Below are 26,591 nucleotides of genomic sequence, written 5' to 3' on the forward strand. Positions count from 1 at the left end.
AGAGACACAGAGAGAGATTTACAAGTAACAGCCAAAACATTAATCATACCATTTCCTTAGTTCCCCAGGAAAATGTAGTGCTTTTTTTTCTTTTTTTCTTTTTTTTTTCTTGGTGAGGGGTGGGGGTGGAGAGCACATTTCAATTGGCCCTTTGTCATTAGAAGTTGATCTCACAACGTCTCTTAGTGACAATGTTAAGTCATGCTTGCAGCTTAAACCCTGCGTTTAATGTTTGACTAAAGTGAAACAAATAAGATACAGTCAGTATAACATAGCCATTAAAACATGTCATGCCAAGAGATAGCTCAATCGGTTGAGAACCATATCTAATAAAGCAGAGGTCATTAATTCGAATCTCTTATTTCCCCTCTTTGGGACACAACTTGATTAATATATATATGTCAAGCAGAAATCTGGGGTGCACAGAAGTCCATAAAATTATTCAGGTTGCACATACTAGCTTAAAGTTAATGTGAGGTATACATCACAGATAACCATTAAACATTGTGTTGTTTCTGCATACAAAAGTTCATTTTTCTTTCATTCTCTCATTATTGAGTATAAAGGAGTTGGTACATTTCAATGGTCATGGCCATTTCTCTGTTTTGATACCAATGACATCAAATAAATATACAACAATTTTGGCCTACTGACTGTCAATCATATGTCCAAGTATGACCTTTCCAATGTATACAACATATTTGATTTGCTCAATTTATCCAAATTACAAGTTATTAAGAATGTCATTTACTAATCAGTAAGGGTTCAACGGCCAATCAATTTCTAGGTGGCAGCAATCAAATAAACCATTAACTCTCTTTAGAGCTGCTTGCCTATGTTGCAATAACAGATGTGAGGTCTCATCTAAATGCTTTGGCACGTCTTCATTTTCCTTTTTTTGGGGCAATTTTCTTGAAAAACTTTTCCATTTTGATTCAAACTTACAAGCTACAAATACAATAAAAATAAAAAATAAAAAAGAAAAGAAAATCAATCTCAACAACCTCCAACCAAGATGTATTGTCGATCAAACATTTAGCAAAATCTCAAGTAGAAACATGATAAGATAGCAAAAATACAAAAGTTTATTCGCAAGATCTTATATACAAATATGATACTTATGTTTACATACAATAGTGACACAGAGTATCTCATCATCTCCAATTGATGTACAAGTGAGACGATCCAAGTTTGGCCTCCAACTTAATTGTTCTAAATAAAGCCGATTGTAAAATTGGACAATATGCTCCCTTATTTTTATAGACTTTAAGGACAACGATCCATTAACTAAAGAATCCACCATATTGTTTCTTCTATTGGAATTTGCCACCATATGGAAAATTTTATTGTTCTTATCTCCCTCTCTCAACCATAGAGCCCTTAACTTATGCCACCAGCACATTTCTTTGGGCAGAATAAACCTCTAAATCCCTATAAATTTTTTTCTCCACCTTTTAGCATCAAATAAGGGTCTTCCCTCAGCAATAATATTAAGGTCACAGATTCCAAACAAAAGATCCTTTTTCTGCTTTCCAACATTACCAAAAACCTCTTCATTCCATCTTTTCAGATCCATTTTCAAGGCTCTCAACTTGAGAGCCAGAATAAAACTAGAGCAACCCTGAAAACTATATAAACATTCACCACTTTTTCACATGTTCCACAAATCTCTCTGGCTTCAACCAAATGTTACTTAAAATATCAACTGCTCCTAACTGCAACGCCACAATCAAGCACCACTAGGAAGTGGTCCAAAAAGATTCTAGGAATCTTCTCAGAGAAACATTAGGAGACTGAGCTTCCCAATTAGCCAATAAACCTATCAATTATGGTCTAAGATGGAAAATCTCGATTATTGGACCATGTGAAATTCCCACCAACAACAGGGATATCTGTTACACCATGATAAAAAAGGAATTCAAAAAAATCCAGCATAGATAGGGACTATCAGTTGTCGCCTGATCTCTCAAACATTAAAATCACCACCAATACACCATGGCATCTCCCACCAACTAATTAGTTCAACTAATTCATCCCATAGCCATTTCCTATCATTATTGTCATTTGGACCATAAACACCTACAAAAGCCCACTTAAAATTATCACTGACACTTTTATAAAAACTTGCAACTGTATTAGTCCCCACAAACTCCTCAATCCTTTCCACCACCCGCCTATCCTATATTAAGAAAATCCCTTTGAAAGCCCCTATCGATCCCAAATAACACCAATCCACATGATGATATCCTCATAAACTAGCACCACAGCCCTAGAAATAATCGTTATTTTAGTTTCTTGTAAACAAACCATGTCCACCTTCCAATCCCTAAAGAGACCTTTAATCCTCGACCTTTCATCCCTATCCCTATCATCGTTTTCACAATACAGGAAAGAATCTTAGGCGTCATAAATAACAAATATGGGAAACCAGTAAATTCTTCAAAGACCATAATTCAAATATTTCACTTGAATCAACCAAAGAGATATTCCAATTGTCATCTCCTTCTTGATTACCAGGATTTTCCGTGTAATGCATGTTGCTCCTTCCTTCCATATCCGTCCTCCTTCAATGTTTGCTCCTCCATATTACCCACTCTACCCCTACATGAATACTCAAATTCCTAAAGCTGCCCCTTTTCTACCAAAGATTCAACATACAACCTTCTTCCATGTTCCACCAAGAGGTCCTTATTCGCTGGCAGCGACATCGTACCATTCAACTCATTCGACTTTGGACCATCATACACCTTTGGGGAAACCATACCCCTACTCCCACAAAAATGGCTACCACCTTTCTTAACTCGGCAACAAAATTGCTCCACCCTCTACCTTCTCACCCCTCAAGAACAACAATGAAGCCTCACCGCCCTCCTACTCCATATTCCGCCAGCAACATGTATCGCCCATGACTATTTGTGCACCTCTGCGCAATATATTCCCTGCTATCAACCCTTAAAGTCCTATAAAACTCCCAAATTATCCCTCTTTAACACCACCTCCACCGTAGCCAACAACCACGCCACACTCGACTTGCCCAGAACCACCTCTTGTGAAAACCCCTCTGCCCCTCTTAATAATACGTAAACCCAAATACCCTGCTTCTATCTATAGCTCAAAAGTGTTTGTTTCAGCAAAGAAATAACTCACATAACCCATTGCACTCGAACAAAACTAAAACTGAGAAAATGTAGATAACAGTCCTCTACATAGATGCTGGGACACTCCTCCACACACCGACGTGAGAACAGGCGAGAGAGAGAACTAACATATCGTCCCCCAAAAACATTGAATGTTTTACAAGATTCTTGTCAAATTCTATAAATATGAGACAGCATACATAAGTTCACAGGATGTTAGCTACTTGGTGTCTGCAAAGTAAGAAAAGAAAAGTATATAGTCTTTAAACCCAACAGATTAGAAAAATACCTTCACTTTGGTCCTTAAAACCTCGGATAATACATGCACATACCCATGGCCTTCCTGCATGAGAGGCTTTTGCACCACCTTTAAGTTCACCATTATGTTGTCTCAGACTACACAAAAAGTTCCACTTTGTTAAAGTGAATATTAGTGGGACTTGTCCAATTATGAAGAATACCAGTTCTTTGTACTCCGGGAACGAAAAGCAGAGTCCAACAGGGAAAATAGTAAATTTAACAAGGAAGAATAAAAACAGTAAGATAAGCCTTAGATACTTAAATCTTTTTGGGTAGAACATCTCAAACAATATTAACACTTTCATAGAAGAAATAAGAAATAAAAGAAAAATATATATATAGACAAAATTCCAGCTTAGGAACCAGCATTTTTTTTTAATCCAAACTCAGATTTGACTATTTCTTAGGCCTAATCAACATGCCAATACAAAATATAAATTACCTCAGGTTTTTGAACTATTGAGGATCAATTACAGATAGCATTAATTAGATGGATGAGATTACAATCGAAGAACACAAGGAGACATTTAAAGAATCCTTCTTTAATTCAATTTAACGCATACAAACAAGCCCTCATCAGTGAAGTAAATATTAGCTTAGACATAGGATCTTAATCAAATTACAAAACTTGAAGAAAAAAAAAAAATGCAAACTCTTCGTACCAATCATAATGTGATATCACATAAAAAAAAATGATATAAAAAAAATATCAACCTATTTGTGCAATAAACTAAACCAAATTAAGATACCCAGATGACAATTTTCAACAAATTAATCAAACCATCCCTTGACAAAGAACAAATCGTGCCAAAAACATATAAAACGTACCGACGAGGGAAATCGGTGGTGACCCCAACGTAGGTTTTGATGGGGACATTGGTAGAGAGAATGAGGTAGACGCACCATGATCTGGAGCTCAATTTAGGTAGTGAAATTCTTGGTTTTGAGTCTTTTGACGGTGATGATGATGATGGCTTTAATGGGTTAAGGTTAGAGTTTGGACTCTTAAGAGATCGGAATGTCCTGGACAGCAGCCTCACCATCATCGGTACTCTGTTTTATTTTTGTAAAGTTCGTAGATTATAATCTTACCTTTATTATTTATTTTATTTTTATTTTATCTTATGAAACCAAAGAGAAGGAGAGGGAAGAAGGGCATTCCCAAATCCCACCATTAGTTTGAGTTAGGATTTTATTTTTCAATTTCAAGTTATTCTAATTTCTAGTAGACTATAAAAAACTTTTGTAGATTAAAATGGTTGGATCTATGCTACACGTTTCACTTTTTTACGCTAATTTCTACACATTTTTAAGTGGCTTTAAAAATCATTATTAAATTAAAATTCTAACAATGATTCGTTCCAAATCTAAAGAAGGTTTTGACCCATTGTCTTGGTCTATTGTCAGCTCATTTTTCAGCCAATTTTTTTATTAAATTATTACTTATTTTAAAAGCTTAAATTATGAGAGCCAATACTTGACGAGAGAGAATGTTTTTGATATTATGTTAAATTACTACTTATTCTAAAAGTTTAAACCGATAAAAATATATGAAATTAATCATTTAATTTATATTTTAATATGTTGGGCCTGTCTTCAATAGGTAGTTCAATCAACTAGGATCACGTCTAATAAAGCAAAGATCACTAGTTCGAATATCTCTCTTCCTTCTTGTGCCAACATGTTTAACATGTTGGGCCTTTGTCTCTGGCTGTGTCGTCTCCTGTTGGCTTCACCATATCTAGTTCACAGTTCACACCCACCTTTAGATGTGCATTGCACATGATTAGTGTCGTTGTCGAGCCCACATTCATTCTTTTGCTGGTTAAGCACATGGTTATAATGTCCTTCATCAATGAATCAACATTTCATCGATGGATTTGAAAGCCAAATTCACGTTTAGAATTTGGTAATTATGGCACCATATCCATTTCAGCAAAAACAACAACAACAAAAAGAAGTCTTCTTTTTTTTTTTCTTTTTTTTTTTTTCCCAACTTCAAGCTTTCACCTTGACAATTCACTTCTTGGGGTCGCCGGCATCATAGTTGTTTGTCAAAATGCCCAAGTGGCCAAGCAGGCCTCCACCCAATAAGTTTTTCATTAATAAATTGGGATGTTGTTGATCATTATGGATTTGGTGAATCATTGGGATTTGGGGTCTCCACAAAAAAAAAAGTAAATTTGGATTCTTGGTGATGTTGGCATCAATAATGTCACCATAGCGATGCTATGGACGATTATAATGGTCTATAAAGTGTAGATAAAATTGGATGCAAGAATCGTTTGAGATTGAAACATTAAACCATCCCTATGTTGATATCAAATAAAGTGAGAAATTGGAAAATCAAAGGGCCTGGAAGTTAGAATATTAGTGCAGTGTTTGATAAACGGTAAGATCAATTCATTTTTTTTTTTTTTGACATGTTCACACAAGAGGAGAAAGGGGGATTCAAATTAGTGACCTTCACTTAATTTAAGCGTAATCACAACCGATTAAGCTACCTCTTGAGGACGGTAAGATCAATTCATTATTAGAATTATTGAAGAGCAAGCCAGGCAACATCAATTGGCTTAATAAGTGTCCACAAATAAATTCCAAGGTCTGTTTAATGAGTTTGCTATTCTTGTTGGGTTTGCATAAGATCAACTCATAAGGGACTGAGCATAATGACACTCTTGAGAATAATACTAATTGGTGTATTGTATAATAAACTCTCTTGGGATTAGGCTTTCCCTAATAATTAAAACGGCCAACCTTTGATATGACCTTAAGCTATGCCCGTTGGCAAGGATGCCTACAAGTCGGCTGGATGTCACCTATGTTAGGTCGGTTTAGCTTGAACTAATCTAGGCCGGCCAAACTTAAATCGATTTGGTTGGTCAGACCAAATTTATCATGGGTGAGTAGGTGTAGGGGAGCATAAAGAGAACCTATACCATAGTAGTTTTTTTTTTTTTTCTTCAGGAAACATATTAGTCTCATTTATTGATAATCAAGAGCAAAAACTCTTACAATACAGGGCAATCTCTAAAGTATCCGTAGCATAAGCTACAAAGATATAAGCGTCAAAGCTGACGTATTACATTTCAGACTCTCAACAAGATTCGCTACTATTCTTTCAGACCGACAACATATTCTTGCTATTTACTCTAGCATAATGTTGAAATAAAAAATTATTTCTCACTATTCTTCTCTCCTTCGAATGAAAATGTGAGAAATAAAATATAATTAAAATAATATTTAAAAACAAATAAAAACTAAAATAGATAGTGTGATAAAAAAATAAAATAAAAAAACAGTAAATAAAAAAATCAGAGTTGCAAAAAATATTGTATTTAACCATACGAAAAACTCATTGCTCTTTGGATAATGCTAGATATTTCAAGAAATTCTTCTCAAAATGCTTCTTAAATGATGTGGCAAGTATTTTTTTCTTAAAATTTTTTTATTTTTTCTCTTTTGTCTCCCACTTCCAAATAAAATAGCGTTTACTACATCATTTGAAAAGAATTCTTGGAACACCTAACAGCCCTCTTGCTCTTTTTCTTATGCATATCCAGTGGCCTTCAAAAGTAGTGGAGAGGCATTGATGAGAATGACATGAGACAGAAAACAGCCCTGCAAAGTGATTGTGGAAATATTATCTTTCCTTTGTTTCTTTGTCTTCTTATTAATTTTTTCCTGGCAAAGAGACATTGGATTCCGTTGGTTACTTGAATGTGGCCAAGTATGGTGGACTCCACTCAGTGATTTATTATGAAAGGAATCAAAGATAAACGCAAAAGAGAAAAGCTCACACTTTATTCGATTGTCGACGACTCCTCCACTCAATCTCAATGATTTAGTAAGAAATGAATCAAGAAAAAAGCAAAAAAGAAAGCTCACCAGTACGTACTTTGCATTATTTGACAAGGAGAGACGACTTGTAAACAAATCTTTGTACTACCGCCAAGCAAAATAGAAAGCTCAATTTAGGTAGTGAAATTCTGGATTTTGACGGTGATGATGATGACTTTAATGGGTTAGGGTTAGGGTTATGGTTTGGGCTTTTAAGAGATTGAAATGTCCAGGACAGCAGCCTCACCATCTTCTCGCTAAATCACTATTTAATTTAAAAGCTTAAGTTTTGAGACCCAACATGTAAAATATGTAGTTGAAATTAAGTTGAATTGACAGAACAATGTTTAAATTAATACAAATATATGAACTTAATAATTTAATTTATATTTTAACAAATCCGGCCACCATCTCCGACTGCTATTATGCATCCGTCACCCTTCGGCACCATCATAGACAACAATCCGTCACCGTGTACAAAGACGACCGTTGTCTCCTGTTGTCTTCACCATATTGAGTTGACACCCACCTTTAGATGTGCAAGACCCGTTCAAGATTAAGGGGGTGTTTGGCAAATGGGATGGCCTAAACACTGTAGTTGATGTAGATTGATGTGAAAAAAAGTAAGAATGTTTGGTATAAAAAAAATGAAAAAGTGGTATGGAAAAGTGAAAAAAATTTTGTTTTGTAGTGATTTTTTTATTTGAATAATAATAAAAAGTGAATAATTTGATATTAAAAGTAAAAAAATTAGAATGTTTTGATGTTGATTTTTTTGGGAAATGTTGATGAACAGTGTTTAGCCCATCCCCATCCCCATTACCAAACAAACCCTAAAACATAAAAACATTTCCTACGTTGATATCAAATAAAGTGAGAAATTGGAAAATTAAAGGGCCCGGAATTTAGGAAATATTTGTGGAGTGTTTGATAAACGGCAAGATCAATTCAATATTACAGCGCCGTAATATTTTTTGTTGTTGGAGACCGTAAAACTGTACCCTTTTTTTTTTTTTTTGTTTTTCATACTCTATGAAGAAAGATCATCTTCATCGCAAAAGAAATGAGTTTCAAATGGAGAGTAAGGGAGGAATTGACAATTTTACCCTTGTACCGGCTCTTTTCCTTTCCGTTTCATTTCCTATTCCATACTAAATAGTCAATAGCCTTGAAAAGTAGTGGAGAGAGGTATTGATTAGACAGAGAAAGTGGTGGTGAATGGTGATAGACTTTATTGGATTGTGGAAATCTTCCTCTTTGTTTCTTTGTAAAGAGACAGAGAGCTTTGGATTCCGTTGGCTTACTTTGAATGAGGTCAACAATGGTGGACTCTAGCTATTGTGTTAGTTTTATTCTGACTACCTATTGTATTGAACAGAGTACGAAATGGGAAAATGAAAGGGGTTTAAATTTTTGGTGTAAAAGCAAAAGAAAGCCTGCAGTCTGATGTTTTGTCCACCTGTTTGCAATTACCATCCATCTTCCTTCAATCAATTCTTCTCTGTTTTTTCCCAACCAACGTCCGAAATTACTTGTTTGACCGACTTTTTGTTTAAATATTTCAAATCAAGGGAGCAAATCGATATACAAAGTATGACCTACAACGACAACTGGTGCTGATGATCAACTTTATTGGATTGTAGAAATCTTTTTCTCTGTCTTTCTTCTTTTTTTCCTGGTAAAGATAGAGAGTTTTGGATTCTGTTGGTTACTTGAATGTGGCCAATTATGCAGAGTCTCCGTAAATCACATGGCCATGGAGCCCATTCAAGGAAAAGATTTTCACAATTCATATCAAGTCTTTTCACAAGTCCATAACAACCGGGGTGGTAATATGCGTTTGCATGTCGGGTTTTGATAGTATCAAAATATATCTATAAAATTATATAGGTTTTATTGAAAAACAAGTGGAGTAAGATCAATTAGCTTAATAAGTGTCAACAAATAAATTCAAAGGTCAGTATAATGAGTGAGTTTCCTATTGTTGTTGGGTTTGCATATAAGCATAAAAATGCGTTTGTTAAAATGAAGAGGTGACCAAACAGACCATTACAAATTGAAGTAGCATCATTGCGACCTGATCCTCCACAAAAAAAGTTAGGTAATTGGGATTGGTGAATTGCTCTTTGTGAGCTTGTGATGTTTCTTTGCATAACTTATTGTTTTTTTTTTTAACATATTCGCACAAGAGAAGATGATAGATTTAAACTAGTAAATTTTGTTTCATAAAGCATGATCCTCAGCCGATTAAACTATTTATGAAAGACGCATAAATTATTGCATTATTAGGTAAAATGGACAGGACAGGATAAGACTTGTCCCTTTGTTAAACTTTTTTTTTTTTTTAAGAGTTGTGATTATTACGTGTATTTTTTTAATTTCACATGAATTTTAATAAAATATTTGATTATCTCACACACACACACACACATATATATATATATATATATATATATATATATATATATATATATATATACTAGTTTGTTCAACCTTAGAGTGGCATGTTTAAATATGTTAAGTTACACGTACACATAGCATTCCCAACATATTAGGTAAAATATTAGTTAAAATTTTTGATGTGTAGCACTAGCATTTCTCTTTTTCATTTTTTTATTTGAAATTATTTGAATATCGTGCTTATTTACTTCTAACCAATCTAATGGAAGTAAAAAAAGGAGCAATTTTAACAACTTCTTAGGATGATTAGCATTTCTCTATGAAAAACAAAAACTACAGTAAATAACAATTCCTTCCTATTTATTGTAGCACAATGTCCAAATAAAAAATTGTTCCCACCATTCGTCTCTCATTCAAATGAAAATATGAAAAATAGAATATAATTAAAAAGAATGAAGATTAATATTTAAAAGCAAGTAGCTAGAGAATATATTAAAGGGCATATAAAAAAATATATATAAGAAAACTTCACAAAAGACTCTTGAACAATTATGCGTTTTGAAAAGAACCCCTCAAATTTAAAAACTCTTAATTTCACCCCTCCAACTTTCAAGTTGATGCAATTTATTCCCCTTCGTCAATTTTTGTCATTAAACCCTAACGAAAACCATAAAAAGATAAAATTACCCTTCAATTTTTTTTTTTTTTTTTTGTTTAAAATGAAAAAATGAAGAAAAAAAAAATGGTCACAAGGTGACCCACGGTTGGGTCACCTTGTGATTAATTTTTTTATAATAACTTTATTATTATTTTTAAATTTTTAATTTCAAATTCATACGGTTATCTTATCACTTTTAACGTGTAAAAACTGATGTGATATATTGCATTAAATTGAAAATTTAGGAGTATTATAATAGTCATTTTAGTACTTTTAACGTTTAAATACTAATAGAGGGGTACATTGCATTAAATTAAAAGTTCACAAGGTATCTCAAAGTTCAATCGGCTGGGACCACGCCTAATGAAGCAGAAGTCACTAGTTCGAATCTCTCTCCTCCTTCTTGTGCGGACATGTCAAAAAAAAAAGTTCACAAAGTGAAATTGAGAATTTTTAAAATTTGGAAAAGTTTTCTCAAAACGCATAGTAGTTCAGAAGTCTAAAGTGAAGTTTCAAAAAATAACTAAAATAAAGAATTGCACTTTTTTCCCGCAATATTTTAGCTATTGCATGTTGTTGGAGAAGTGTAAAACTCTTTTTTTTTTTTTTGGTGCATACTCAACGAAGAATGATCATCTCCATCTCAAAAGAAATAGAATTGTCCTCAAGAGGTAGCTCAATCGGTTGGAACCACGCCTTATGAAGTGGTAGTCACTAGTTCAAATTTTCTTCTCCTTTCTTACGTGGACATGTAAAAAAAAAAAAAAAAAAAAAATTAAAATTGAGAGGGACGATTAGTTATTTTAAGAAGGGAAGAATTGACAATTTTACCCTTTTACCGGCTCGTCTCCTTTCCATTTCATTTCCTATTCCATACTGAATTGTCAATAGCCTTAAAAAGTAGTGGAGAGAGGTATTGATGAGACAGAGAAAGTGGTGGTGACAGACTTTTATTGGATTGTGGAAATCTTTTTCTTAATTTCCTTTGTTTCTTTGTCTTTCTTCTGTTTTTTTTCCTGGTAAAGAGACACAGAGAGAGCATTGGATTCCGTTGGCTTACTTGAATGAGGCCAACAATGGTGGACTCTAGCTACTCCATGATTTAGTACGAAAGGAATCAAAGAAAAAGCAAACTAGAAAGTTCACCTTCACTTGCATTATTGGACAAAGAGAGAGACTTCTAAACGACTAAAACTAAGTCTTTGTATTATTATCGATGTACCTCTCCGATAGTTGTATTATATTGTAATCTCTCTGCACCAAAAATTACATAATTTTTTTTTTAATAAAAAAAATACAAAATACTACATTATAATTTTGAACGATATTGCTTCAATTGAATGTTTGAAAAACATTACAAATAATTTGGTAATTCCCTAAAATTTTAGTTTTGGTCTGACTACCTATTGTGTTGAACAAAGTACGAAATGGGAAAATGAAAGGGGCTTTTGGTTTTTTTTTGGTGTAAAAGCAAAAGACCTGCAGTCTGATCTTTTGTTCACCTGTTTGCAAATTTAATTGGGTATGGTGTATTTGGAAATTGTTGCGAGAATTAATAAAGAGCGAATGAATGATTTTGTCTTAAATGAGTTAAATTTGATTGATGCAATTTAATTAAGAGCTTTATTTAAAAATAGAATTTCAAAATTTACACGTAGAGATCGACTTTAATAACCATGGGCGGCTATAATTTGTTTGAACTAGGGTTTTTATTAAAAGAAAATATCATCCTAATTTGGAAAATAGGTAATATTTGTGCAAAATAAAATTTTTCTTTAACGGGGGAGATTCAATCTTATGCCCTATTAATATTTGATTTGCTAATTAACCATTAAAATTTGGGTAGCTAGCTAGTTTTATACTTGGCAAATAATTAGTTATACTCCTTATTATATAACTTTTTTTTTTTTTTTTTTTCGACATGTCCGCACAAGAAGAGGAGAGAAAATTTGAACTAGTGACTTCCGCTTCATGAGGTGTGGTCCCTACCCGATTGAACTATCCCTTGGAAATCCCTAATTATATAACTAATATTTTCATCGATTCTTTTATCATATGAATTAAATGGATGAATTAGGTTTTCTTCTTGGTAAACGATGAATTAATTAGGTAGCCAAAAAGAAAGAAGGAAGGCGACAATCCTAGTACCAGAATTGGAAAGGTTTCAACCGCCCCATCCTCAAAGTAGTGCAAAAGTCTAAATATAAAAGCCATATCGGCAGTACCAATAAATGATGTGTAAAAATTATAAAAACTAGTTAGAAATTAAAGATGAGATTGCATTACTTAAAATAAAATAAAATAAAGTATGATCAAGATTTCTTTTAATATATATATATTAGATGTCATTTGTTAAGAAAATGCTATGATAATGAAATGGACAATCTATTTTCCCATATTTAGAGGAGTGCAACACTGCTTTGCAGTTTCGGCTGCCTTTTGTTTTTTCTTTGCTCATTTTTAGTTTTTATCAAAGTGAGATTTGATTAAAGATATTATCACGTTTCAAAGTGAGAAGTTGGATCCAAAGAAACGCACTCTCACTTATTTGTTTGATCCATCTCTCACAAATTTCAAGTCTCTGCCAATACTATACTGAATACTTTCTCTATCATATCACAACCTATTTGACAATTACAATTACTAGTCTAAACACCCAATAAAAAAGAAATGACAAAGTTTTTCTTCAAACTGGGTTAAAAGAATTTTCTTCAACTTAATTTATAAAAGTGACATGTGTCCCATAAATATGTGAGAACAGTGAAATGCACATATTTTTTTTAATAGTAGGGGCAAAGTTGAAATAAATTTTATTAAAAATTCATGTGCATCTCACATGTTATTAATAAAAATGACACATGTCACTTTTATAGAATAGATTGAATGAAATTCTTTCAACCCAATTTGGAGGAAAACTTTGCCCAAAAAGAAAAGAGTATAAAGTTAACCAACAAAAAAAAAAAGAAAAAAGAAGCAAATTAAACTCAATTGAAACCCTCTCAAGACAAGTTGATTGTTAATTTAATTCTCAATCTCAAAATAATTTAAACAATAAATTCTAAATGTCCACATTCCATTACTAGCAGCAATATATATATATTCCACTTAGTTTGAGGTAGTTGAAATTTTGTGAATTCCCTCGAACTAAACAAGGATTCATAGATAGATCTTGAAGCTTATTGATGAGAGCCAAAACACCCTCCATGTTAGAGCCGTAGATTGATGGCGTGATTAACTTTGTTTAACCATCTGAATTAAGGACAACATATATATTTCAAACCAATTAAGGTTTCATAGTTGTCGGTAGATAAAATTGGATGCAACAAGTGACTGAGATGCATGTAAACATAAAAGCATCCCTTTTGTTTATGTCATATAAAGAAAGAGAGATCCTGTTTCTCCTATTAATTCTTGCTGCTATTCTTGTTGGGTTTGCATAAAAATGAGTTTGTTAAAATGAAGAGGTGACCAATTAATTAGCAGATAGGTAGAGATTATTCAGATAGAATTTAATGGGGTTGGCAGTGAAGGACCCCCAATTGCTATTAGAGAGGACCATTTGACAGCTTTTCATTTATTTTTTGTAATGAATATTGGTGGTGACTGCTGACCAACTTACTTTGTCGGAGGAGTTGGTTGTCTCTCGCTCCTTGCCAGTAAATTAAAGTCATGACCTGTATTTATTTCTTCACATGGTTTGGGTGGCAGTTGGGGAATAAATACCGAAGGAAGATGGATTTTTAGACTTTTATAATATTTCTAGGGAGAGGCTTACATACGGTCTAAAGTGAAATTTCTTTTCTTTCTAAAAAAAACTATTTCTAACTTAAAAAACTATATTTTCTAACATAATCACCTCTTAGCTGTAGCATCAGGGAAATAGTTACTCTCAAGGAGGAGAATTTGGTGAAAAAGTTGGATCGGGATTCCTCTAGTAGTTTCTTGCATTTAGAAAATGTTATCTATTAATTAAGGTGGTGGCATATTATCAAGGCAAAAAAAAAAATCCTCCTAAAATGTTATCAAGTCTTTAAAGATTAGTTTTGTTAGTTCCGTACGTACGTACCTGTCTATTGTCTTCATACAAAGTAGGAAATAGGAAAATGAGAAGGCTTTGAAATTGGAAATTATTAGGAGAATGATCAAGTCCATTGATGATGAGCTTAGAAGCTATATATTAAAATTGCATGAGTTTGGATTTATCTCATCATTTAATCAAAGAATTTGAGCTAATATTATATTTCTCTTTCACTTTTATCTTTTCAATTTCTACAAAACATATTGAGATTTATTATTTGTTGAGCAGTAACTTCCTGATTTATTCATTAATTTCTACCCAGAAAAACCATGAAAGCTGCAGAGTTGGTTGTTTCTTCTTTTTTTCCTGGTAATTAATGGTGTTTGGCTACTTTGAATTGAGGCCAACAATGGTGGACTCTAGCTACTCCATGATTTAGTATGAAAGGAATCAAAGAAATTAAAAAGGCAAAATAGAAAGCTCACCTCCACTTGCATTATTTGACAAATAAGGAGAGACGACTTGTAAACGACTAAAACTAAGTCTTTGTATCTCCACTGATGTACCTCTCCAATAGCTGTATTATAGGACAAATAAGGAGAGAAGACTTATAAACGACTAAAACCAAGTTTTTGTATCCCCACCAATGTACCTTTCCAACAGCTATATTGTAACCCCTCTAAACCAAAAATTACATAATTTTTTTTTAAAAAAAAAAAATACAAAATACTACAAGTCGTCTATTTTGTATTTTTAGAAAATACAAAATACTACAAGACTTCAAAATTTTCTGGTAATTTTGAGTGATGTTGCTTCAATTGAAAGTTTGAGAAAACATTACAAATTATTTGGTAATTCCCTAAAATTTTAGTTCTCTTCTGACTACCTATTGCGTTGAACAAAGTAGAAATGGGAAAATAATTTGTGTTTTTTTTTTTATTTTATCTTCTCAAAACAAAACACTAACAAACATTCTTGAAAACAAAAAAAATCATTTTCACTTTCATATTTCATCAAAACACTCTTTCAAACCAAATTTAAAAACACACACACACACAAAAAAAGGACGTACGTAAGACAACAGCAAAATAGAGGGAACGGGAGAGAAGTAGAGCAAATAATTTTGGGTCTTCATATATTTTTGGGTGTTCTAATTAAGTTGGCGTGTCATTGTTTTATTAAAGAGCACCAACAACTTAATTTGTGTCAAATTCCTATAGAAATTATTCTATATATACATTAAAACACTCTCTCAAGTCTCAAACCAATTGTTGTTTTTTTTTTTTATTTCCTCAAAATATATTAACAACGTACCAGAACCTTTATTAACTTTTTTACGTGTTTGATCTACAATTTATTTTTCTAGCTAGAAAGAAAATAGGATTTAGTTATGGTGATCGATCTTTCTAATTTTTTCACTACTTTCTTCCCTTTGACTAGCAAGGTCTATATATGTATGTTGGCGACACCAAAGACTTCGATCAGCAAAAGGCTCCTTTCAAGTTTTGAGTGTTTTGGTTTTTTTTTTCTAAGTCAAGTTTTGAGTGTTAGATGGGAAATGATACACATATTCTTATTTTCTATTTTACCCTCATATATTTCATATATTTTTTTGATGTGATAGTAAAAATTATTATTAAATTTTAGATAAATTAGTACTTTTAAATTTTGAATATAATACTAATTTTTACTGCAACATTAAAAAAATGTTCATGTAAAAATATGAAAGTAAGAATATATGTACCATTTCTAGAGTGAAATAATGCAAGTGCCAGCTTCCTTTTTTCTTTGTTTCTCACCTCTGTGGAGTCCAACCATAATTGGCCGCCACATTCAATCAACCAACATGTCTCTTTTGAGCTGATTAAGAAAAACACTTTATATATATATATATATATATATATATATATATATATATGTTAGGTGCTCTTTTGATGTTCTTTTACTGTGATATTCTAGACCTAGGTACATATTATTTTCTAAAAAGAAACTTCCCTTATTTCTCTCACTTAATTGATTTTCAGAAAATAATGTCCATCTAGGATGAGAAGAACAATAATTGCTCTTATGGTGTTCTCTTAGTGTTTTCATGGTCTTAGGTAGATATTATTTTATAAAAATCAAATGAAAGAAATAAATGAAGTTTTTTTTTTTTTTAAAAAAAATAATATCCACTCAGGAATAGAAGAAGACAATAGAGCATGTAACATTTCTCCAAAATAGTTTGTATTTGAAGAATGTAAAGCATTTGTTTTTTTAGACATTTTTAGGATAAAAACAGTTTCATTCTTTGGTAATGTGTTTTGGAGTATGTTGATATAAATGCGAAAATAATTTTAAATATTTGTGATTAATTTATATTTTATACAAAAATTTATTACAAATTAGTTTCTAAAAGCGACATATGTTCTTAGCATATAAGAAATACATTATTTGTGAGTAGAGTCAATACGCATTTATATGCAAATTGTACGAGATATACTTGCTTACCATTTGCATGCCATTACAAATTTGACGAAATTAGGATTGGTGAATGAGAATGCTACAAGTATGATTTTTGTTCTCCTTTTATTTCAAAATACCGTTAAAATATTTCAAATAAATGGAGCAAATTGATATACAATAATACAAAGTATGGGTTAAAAGTCATTTGTAAAACTTCAACCTTTTTTATTTATTTATTCTCAAAACAAAAATACTAACAACCAATCTAAAACACAAAACACTTAAAAAAAATTATTTTCACTTTTATATTACATTAGAATACCTTTTCAAACTAAAAAAAGAAGGAATAATTCAATATACTATATTTGTACTATTTCTAATAAAGTATGTGATTATCTTATGCATTAATGTAACATTAACTAGATTATTTTGGAGTGATAGCGAAGATGTGGTTATCATTGTTTTCCTGAGTCATTACAAATGATATTGGAGTCTCTTAATAGTAAGCCGTGTGGTACAGTTAGTAGAGCATTTTGATTAATGAGTATTTAATTTGTGATTAATTACCCTTAATTCAAGGAATTTGTTTTGTATTTGAAATTAGCTTAAAGCTCTATAAATAGAGTCATCTACTTAAATCACATATCAAGGAAAATGTAACAAATTAAGAAAATGAAAATTACCAAAAAATTAGAATGTAGTATTTTGTATTTTTTTTTTTAAAAAAAAATTATGAAATAGTTTTTGTCATTTTTTTGTGGAGAGGGGTTACAATACAATTTTGATGATAATTTGGGATAAAAATAAATAAATAAAAAAAATAAAAAAATAAAAAATTATCGTAGTCAATCACAATTGTTGGAGAGGTACTTCGGTGGGGATGCAAAGACTTTATTTTAGGTGTTTACAAGTCTTCTCTTCTTATTTGTTAAATAATGCAAGTGTAGATGAGCTTTCTATTTTGCTTTTTCTTTGATTCCTTTCATACTAAATCACAAACTTGGAGTTTTGGAGTGGAGTCCACCATAATTGGCAACATTCAATCAACCAACTCATCTCATTAATTGGGCTCTCTTTTTTTTCTTTTTTTTTTTGTTTAAAAAAAAAAGACACTTCTATACTTTTATATATATATATATATATATATATATATATATATATATATATATATATATATATATATCCTTCAAAATAGCATGTATTTAAAGAATATCAAAATGATATTTCTTGGCATTATGTTTTATTTTTATTTTTTTATGGATAAAAACAGCTGCTTTCTATGGTAATGTGCTTTGGAGCATGTTTTCTTGTTTTTGTTTTAACGAAAATTCTAATGTGATATAAATATGAAAATAATTTTAACATTTGTGATTATTTTTATATTTTATATAAAAATTTCTTAAGCAAAAGAAAACAAAACATAGAAATTGAGAAATATATATATCTGAGCAAGCACGCTACAAACTTCCTCGAAGCATGCAGTTTTGAATTCACTTTTGAGATCCCAATTACTTATGCATTTGCATCTTAATTTGCATCGTTTCCTGATTTATTCATTAATTTCTTCCCAAAAAAAACCATGAAAGCTGCAGAGTTGTTTGTTTCTTTTTTTTTCCTGGTAATGGACTTTCCTTTGTTTGGATTGTGGAAATCTTTTTCTTTCCTTTGTTTCTTTGTCTTTCTTCCTTTTTCCTGGTAAATTGGCTTACTTGAATGAGGCCAACAATGGTGGACTCTACTCCATGATTTAGTATGAAAGGAATCAAAGAAAAAGCAAAATAGAAAGCTCACCTACACTTGCATTATTTGACAAATAAGGAGAGAAGACTTGTAAACGACTAAAACAAAGTCTTTGTTTGGTAATTGGACCTTGTAATTTTCTGATAATTTTGAGAGATATTGCTTCAATTAAAAATTTGAAAAAACATTACAAATTATTTGGAAATTCCCTAATTTATTTATTTATTTATTTTCGTCCGTTTGCTTAGCATTTAGCAAATACTTTTGAGTAAAAAGGCTCCATCATCGCCATTCACAGAGTTTTTGAGCAAAAGAAAGCCTGCAGTTTGATCTTTTGTACGTCCACCTGTTTGCAATTTCTATCCATCTTCCTTCAATCAATTCTTCTGTGTGTTTTTTTTCCAAGCAACGTCCGAAATTACTTGTTTGACTCACTTTTATGTTATGTGGCTTTTTCTTCATTTTCATCTTAAACACTTCAAAATATTAAAGAAATGCTTTAAAAAAAAAAAATTACAAAAAAATGTATATTGCGGCACCTAAACCAAATCAAGTCCGAAAGGATATATACTTTGGGTCAATTAAGCTTTTAATATTGGTTACCTGTAATACTTTGGGTCAATTTAGTGTTATTTTCTTCTTCTTTTTTTAATTAAAAGTAGTTTGGCTCTTTTTACCTGTAATACTTTGGATCTTTTTTTATTTTTATTACATAATTTTTTTTTTTCCTCTGCACTAAAAATTACATAATTTTTTTTTTTTTTTTTAAAAAAAATACAAAATACTACATTTCACCCCTCAAACTTTCAAGTTGATGCAATTTACGCCCCTTCATCAATTTTTGTTGTTAAACCCTAACGAAAATCGAAGAAAGACAAAATTACCCTTCAATTTTTAATTTTTTAAAATGAAAAAATGAAGAAAAAAAATGGTCACAAGGTGACCCAACCGTGGGTCACCTTGTGACCATTTTTTTATAATAACTTTAATTTTTAATTTCAAATTAAGAGTAAATTTAGAATTTGATAATAAAGTCAGGGGTATATGGTTTTTTTTTTGACATGAGGGGTATATGGTTATTTTATCACTTTTAACGTCTAAAAACTGATGAAATGATATATTGCATTAAATTGAAAGTTTAGGAGTACTATAATGGTCATTTTATCACTTTTAACATTTAAATACTAATGGAGGGGAACATTGCATTAAATTAAAAGTTCATAAGGTGAAATTGAGAGTTTTTAAAATTTGGAGAAGTCTTCTCAAAACGCATAGTAGTTTGCGAGTTCAAAGTGAAGTTCCAAAAAAAAAAAACTAAAATAAAGAATTGCACTTTTTTCCTCATTATTTTCCTCGTTTGGTAAAAAAATTAAAAACGCTTTTAAGGGTCTAAAAAGTGTGAAAATGGCCAAAACGCACTTTTGGCAAAAACTTAAAAATGAAGCTTTTACCCAAAAGCTCTTTTTGACTTAAAAGCTTTATTTCTCAAACTCAATCCCAAACATACTCTAAGTCTTTGTATCATCACTGATGTACCTCTCCAACAATTGTATTATATTATAACCCCTCTGCACCAAAAATTACATAATTTGTTTTTTTTTTTTCTTTTTCTTAAAAATACAAAATACTAGATTGTAATTTTGAAAGATATTGCTTCAATTGAAAATTTGAAAAACATTACAAATTATTTGATAATTCCCTAAAATTTTAGTTTTGGTCTGACTACCTATTGTGTTGAACAAAGTACGAAATGGGAAAATGAAAGGGGTTTTTGTTTTTATCATCCGTTTGCCAAGCATTTAGCAAAGACTTTTGAGTAAAAAGGCTCCATCATCGCCATTCACAGAGTTTTTTTTGGTGTAAAAGCAAAAGCCCTGCAGTCTGATCTTTTGTTCACCTGTTTGCAAATTTAATTGGGTATGGTGTATTTGGAAAATGTTGCGAGAATTAATAAAGAGCGAATGAATGATTTTGTCTTAAATGAGTTAAATTTGATTGATGCAATTTAATTAAGAGCTTTATTTAAAAATAGAATTTCAAAATTTACACGTAGAGATCGACTTTAATAACCATGGGCGGCTATAATTTGTTTGAACTAGGGTTTTTATTAAAAGAAAATATCATCCTAATTAGGAAAATAGGTAATATTTGTGCAAAATAAAATTTTACTTTAATGGGGGAGATTCAATCTTATGCCCTATTAATATTTGATTTGCTAACTAACCATTAAAATTTGGGTAGCTAGCTAGTTTTATACTTGGCAAATAATTAGTTATACTCCTTAATTATATAACTTTTTTTTTTTTTTTTTTTTTTTTTTCGATATGTCCGCACAAGAGGAGGAGAGAAAATTTGAACTAGTGACTTCCGCTTCACGAGGCGTGACCCTTACCTGATTGAGCTATCCCTTGGAAACCCCTAATTATATAACTAATATTTTCATCGATTCTTTTATCATATGAATTAAATGGATGAATTAGGTTTTCTTCTTAGTAAACGATGAATTAATTAGGTAGCCAAAAAGAAAGTAGGAAGGCGACAATCCTAGTACCAGAATTGGAAAGGTTTCAACCGCCCCATCCTCAAAGTAGTGCAAAAGTCTAAATATAAAAGCCATATCGGCAGTACCAATAAATGATGTGTAAAAATTATAAAAAACTAGTTAGAAATTAAAGATGAGATTGCATTACTTAAAATAAAATAAAATAAAGTATGATCAAGATTTCTTTTAATATATATATTAGATGTCATTTGTTAAGAAAATGCTATGATAATGAAATGGACAATCTATTTTCCCATATTTAGAGGAGTGCAACACTGCTTTGCAGTTTCGGCTGCCTTTTGTTTTTTCTTTGCTCCTTTTTAGTTTTTATCAAAGTGAGATTTGATTAAAGATATTATCACGTTTCAAAGTGAGAAGTTGGATCCAAAGAAACGCACTCTCACTTATTTGTTTGATCCATCTCTCACAAATTTCAAGTCTCTGCCAATACTATACTGAATACTTTCTCTATCATATCACAACCTATTTGACAATTACAATTACTAGTCTAAACACCCAATAAAAAAGAAATGACAAAGCATTCCTTCAAACTGGATTGGAAGAATTTTCTTTAACTTACTCTATAAAAGTGACATGTGTCCCATAAACATGTGAGAACAGTGAAATGCACATATTTTTTTAATAGTAAGGACAAAGTTGAAATAAATTTTATTAAAAACTCATGTGCATCTCACATGTTATTAATAAAACGGACACATGTCACTTTTATAGAATAGATTGAATGAAATTCTTTCAACTCAATTTGGAGGACAACTTTGCCCAAAAAGAAAAGAGTATAAAGTTAACCAAAAAAGAAAAAAGAAAAAAGAAGCAAATTAAACTCAATTGAAACCCTCTCAAGACAAGTTGATTGTTAATTTAATTCTCAATCTCAAAATAATTTAAACAATAAATTCTAAATTTCCACATTCCATTACTAGCAGCAATATATATATATATTCCACTTAGTTTGAGGTAGTTAAATTTTGTGAATTCCCTCGAACTAAACAAGGATTCATAGATAGATCTTGAAGCTTATTGATGAGAGCCAAAACACCCTCTGGCCATGTTAGAGCCGTAGATTGATGGCGTGATTAACTTTGTTATAATGTCCTTCATCAATGAATCAACATTTCATCGATGGATTTGAAAGCCAAATTCACGTTTAGAATTTGGTAATTATGGCACCATATCCATTTCAGCAAAAACAACAACAACAAACAAAAGTCTTTTTTTTTTTTTTTTTTTTTTTTTTTTTCCAACTTCAAAGATTTCACCTTGACAATTCACTTCTTGGGGTCGCCGGCATCATAGTTGTTTGTCAAAATGCCCAAGTGGCCAAGCAGAGAGAAGGCCTCCACCCAATAAGTTTTTCATTAATAAATTGGGATGTTGTTGATCATTATAGATTTGGTGAATCATTGGGATTTGGGGTCTCCACAAGAAAAAAAAAGTAAATTTGGATTCTTGGTGATGTTGGCATCCATAATGTTACCATAGCCATGCTATGGACGATTATAATGGTCTAGGAATTGTGGACAAAATTGGATGCAAGAATCGTTTAAGATTGAAACATAAAAACATCCCTATGTTGATATCAAATAAATTGAGAAATTGGAAAATCAAAGGGCCTGGAAGTTAGAATATTAGTGGAGTGTCTGATAAACGGAAAGATCAATTCATTATTAGGATTATTGAAGAACAAGCCAGGCAACATCAATTGGCTTAATAAGTGTCAACAAATAAATTCCAAGGTCTGTTTAATGAGTTTGCTATTCTTGTTGGGTTTGCATAAGATCAACTCATAAGGGACTGAGCATAATGACACTCTTGAGAATAATACTAATTGGTGTACTGTATAATAAACTCTCTTGGGATTAGGCTTTCCCTAATAATTAAAACGGCCAACCTTTGATATGACCTTAAGCTATGCCCGTTGGCAAGGATGCCTACAAGTCGGCTGGATGTCACCTATGTTAGGTCGGTTTAACTTGAACTAATCTAGGCCGGCCAAACTTAAATCGATTTGGTTGGTCAGACCAAATTTATCATGGGTGAATAGGTGTAGGGGAGCATAAAGAGAACCTACACCATAGTAGGTTTTTTTTTTTTTTTTAGGAAACATAGTAGTCTCATTTATTGATAATAAAGAGCAAAAACTCTTACAAGGGCAAGCTCTAAAGTATCCGTAGCATAAGCTACATAGATACAAGCGTTAAAGTTGACATATTACATTTCAGACTCTCAACAAGATCCGCTACTATTCTTTCAAACCGACAACATATTATTGCTATTTACTCTAGCATAATGTTGAAATAAAAAATTATTTCTCACCATTCTTCTCTCTTTCGGATGAAAATATGAGAAATAAAATATAATTAAAACAAATAAAAAATAAAATAGATAGTGTGATAAAAAATAAATAAATAAATAAAATCAAAGTTGCAAAAAATATTGTATTTAACCATACGAAAAACTCATTGCTCTTTGAATAAGGCTAGATATTTCAATGGATCCTTCTCAAAATGCTTCCCAAATGATGTGGCAAGTATTTTTTTCCTTAAAAAATTTTCATTCTCTCTTTTGTCTCACTCCCACACAAAATAATACTTGCTATATCATTTGAAAAGATTTTGGAAAGAATTGTTGGGATACGTAGCAGCTCTCTTGCTCTTTTTCTTATGCATATCCAATAGCCTTCAAAAGTAGTGGAGAGGCATTGATGAGAATGACATGAGCCAGAAAACAGCCCTGGAAAGTGATTGTGGAAATCTTATCTTTCCTTTGTTTCTTTGTCTTCTTATTAATTTTTTCCTGGTAAAGAGACAGAGAGCTTTGGATTCCGTTGGTTACTTGAATGTGGCCAAGTATGGTGGACTCCACTCAGTGATTTATTATGAAAGGAATCAAAGATAAAAGCAAAAGAGAAAAGCTCACACTTTATTCGATTGTCGACGACTCCTCCACTCAATCTCAATGATTTAGTAAGAAATGAATCAAGAAAAAAGCAAAAAAGAAAGCTCACAGTACTTTGCATTATTTGACAAGAAGAGACGACTTGTAAACAAGTCTTTGTATCACCACCAAGCAAAATAGAAAGCTCAATTTAGGTAGTGAAATTCTGGATTTTGACGGTGATGATGAAGACTTTAATGGGTTAGGCCCGTTAGGGTTAGGGTTAGGATTTGGACTTTTAAGAGATCGAAATGTCCTGGACAGCATCCTCGCCATCTTCCTTCAATCAATCCTTCTCTGTTTTTTCCCAGGCAACGTCCGAAATTACTTGTTTGACCGACTTTTTGTTTAAATATTTCAAATAAATGGAGCAAATCGATATACAAAGTATGGCCTACAACGACAACTGGTGCTGATGATCAACTTTATTGGATTGTAGAAATCTTTTTCTGTCTTTCTTCTTTTTTTCCTGGTAAAGATAGAGAGTTTTGGACTCTGTTGGTTACTTGAATGTGGCCAATTATGCAGTCTCCGTAAATCACATGGCCATGGAGCCCATTCAAGGAAAAGATTTTCACAATTCAAATTAAGTCTTTTCACAAGTCCATAACAACCGGGGTGGTAAAATGCGTTTGCATGTCGGGTTTCGATAGTATCAAAATATATCTATAAAATTATATAGGTTTTATTGAAAAAACAAGTGGAGTAAGATCAATTAGCTTAATAAGTGTCAACAAATAAATTCAAAGGTCAGTATAATGAGTGAGTTTCCTATTGTTGTTGGGTTTGCATTTAAAAGCATAAAAATGCATTATTAGGTAAAAGGGACAGGACAGGACAAGATATGCTCCCTTTGTTAAAACATATATATATTTTAAGAGTTGTTATTGTTACATGTATTTTTTTTTTTTTAATTTCACATGAATTTTTAATAAAATATGTGATTATCACACACACACACATATATATATATATATATATATATATATACTAGTTTGTTCAACTTTAGAGTGGCATGTTTAAATGTGTTTAAGTTACACATACACATAGCATTTCCAACATATTAGGTAAAATATCAATATTAGTTAAAATTTGGGATGTGTAATACTAGCATTTCTCTTTTTCATATTTTTATTTGAAAGAGAGAGGAATAGTGAGAAACAATTTTTTATTTGAACATCGTGCTATAGTAAATAACGAGAGTTGTTATTTACTTATAGCCAATCTAGCTACTGGAAGTAAAAAAAGGAGCAATTTTAACAACTTCTTCAGATGTTTAGCATTTTTCTATGAAAAATATAAACTACAGTAAATAACAATTTCTTGCTATTTATTATAGCACAATGTCCAAATAAAAAATTGTTTCCCACCATTCGTCTCTCATTCAAATGAAAATATGAAAAATAGAATATAATTAAAAAGAATGAAGATTAATATTTAAAAGCAAGTAGCTAGAGAATATATTAGAGTGCATATATATATATATATATATATATATATATATATAAAAAGAAAAAAAAAAAGAAAAAAAGAAAACTTCACAAAGAACCCTTGAACTATGATGTGTTTTGAGAAGACCTCCTTAAATTTTAAAAACTTTCAATTTCACCCCTTGAACTTTTAAGTCGATGCAATTTACGCCACTTCGTCAATTTTTGCCGTTAAACCCTAATGAAAACCATAAAAAGACAAAATTACCCTTCAATTTTCGTTTTTTTTTTTAAATGAAAAAATGAAGAAAAAAAATGGTCAGTGGGTCACCTTGTGATTATTATTATTATTATTTTTTTTATAATAAATTTATTTTTTAATTTCAAATTAAGAGTAAATTTAGAATTTGATAATAACGTCAGGGGTATATGGTTATTTTATCACTTTTAACGTTTAAAAATTGATGAAATGATACATTGCATTAAATTGAAAGTGTAAGAGTACTATAATAGTCATTTTATCACTTTTAACGTTTAAAAATTGATGAAATGATACATTGCATTAAATTGAAAGTGTACGAGTACTATAATGGTCATTTTATCACTTTTAACGTTTAAATACTAATAGAGGGATACATTGCATTAAATTAAAAGTTCAGAATGTGAAATTGAAAGTTTTTGAAATTTGGAGTAGTTTTCTCAAAACGCATAGTAGTTCGGGAGTCCAAAATAAAGTTTTTTTTAAAAAAAAACTAAAATAAAGAATTGCACTTTTTTCCCTCAATATTTTAGCTATTCTTGCTGGAGAAGCATAAAACTCTTTTTTTTTTTTTTTTGGTGCATGCTCAACAAAGAATGATCATCTCCATCTCAAAAGAAATAGAATTGTCCTTAAGAGTTAATTTAATCAGCTGGGATCACGCCTTATGAAGCAGTGATCACTAATTTGAAACCCCCTCCCCTTTTCATGTAAACATGTAAAAAAAAAAATTAAAATTGAGAGGAATGATTAGTTATTTTAAGAAGGGAGAAATTGACAATTTTACCCTTCTACCGGCTCGTCTCCTTTCCATTTCATTTCCTCCATACTGAACAGTCAATAGCCTTAAAAAGTAGTGGAGAGAGG

General features: G+C 31.3%; 1 protein-coding gene and 1 pseudogene across 2 annotated transcripts in view; one reads left to right on the forward strand and one right to left on the reverse strand.

Moving 5' to 3' along the window:
• Positions 1 to 26,591, forward strand: part of LOC132174980 (putative disease resistance RPP13-like protein 1) — a 52,390-nt pseudogene that overhangs the window by 18,416 nt on the left and 7,383 nt on the right. The gene's annotated exons all lie outside the window — the stretch shown is intronic.
• LOC148587251 (structure-specific endonuclease subunit slx1-like) lies at positions 255 to 4,644 on the reverse strand. Its single transcript, XM_088512899.1, has 3 exons — positions 4,266 to 4,644; positions 3,427 to 3,533; positions 255 to 948 (listed from the first exon to the last, which is right to left on the reverse strand). Exons 1-3 carry the CDS (start codon positions 4,481 to 4,483, stop codon positions 755 to 757), a joined length of 519 nt encoding a protein of 172 aa, XP_088369025.1. The 5' UTR covers positions 4,484 to 4,644; the 3' UTR covers positions 255 to 754.

Source organism: Corylus avellana, chromosome 2 (genome assembly GCF_965113065.1).
Source record: "Corylus avellana chromosome 2, dhCorAvel1.hap1.2, whole genome shotgun sequence".
Lineage (NCBI taxonomy): Eukaryota > Viridiplantae > Streptophyta > Magnoliopsida > Fagales > Betulaceae > Corylus > Corylus avellana.

Bases quoted from the DNA above. Each gene is read 5' to 3' on its own strand.
- LOC148587251 (XM_088512899.1), bottom strand. From the start codon at position 4,483: ATGATGGTGAGGCTGCTGTCCAGGACATTCCGATCTCTTAAGAGTCCA. The intron at 3,534-4,265 runs GTACGTTTTATA...CTTTTTGTGTAG, and splicing joins ACCACCGATTTCCCTCGTCG to TCTGAGACAACATAATGGTG. The intron at 949-3,426 runs GTATTTTTCTAA...TTGTATTTGTAG, and splicing joins TTTTAAGGACCAAAGTGAAG to CTTGTAAGTTTGAATCAAAA.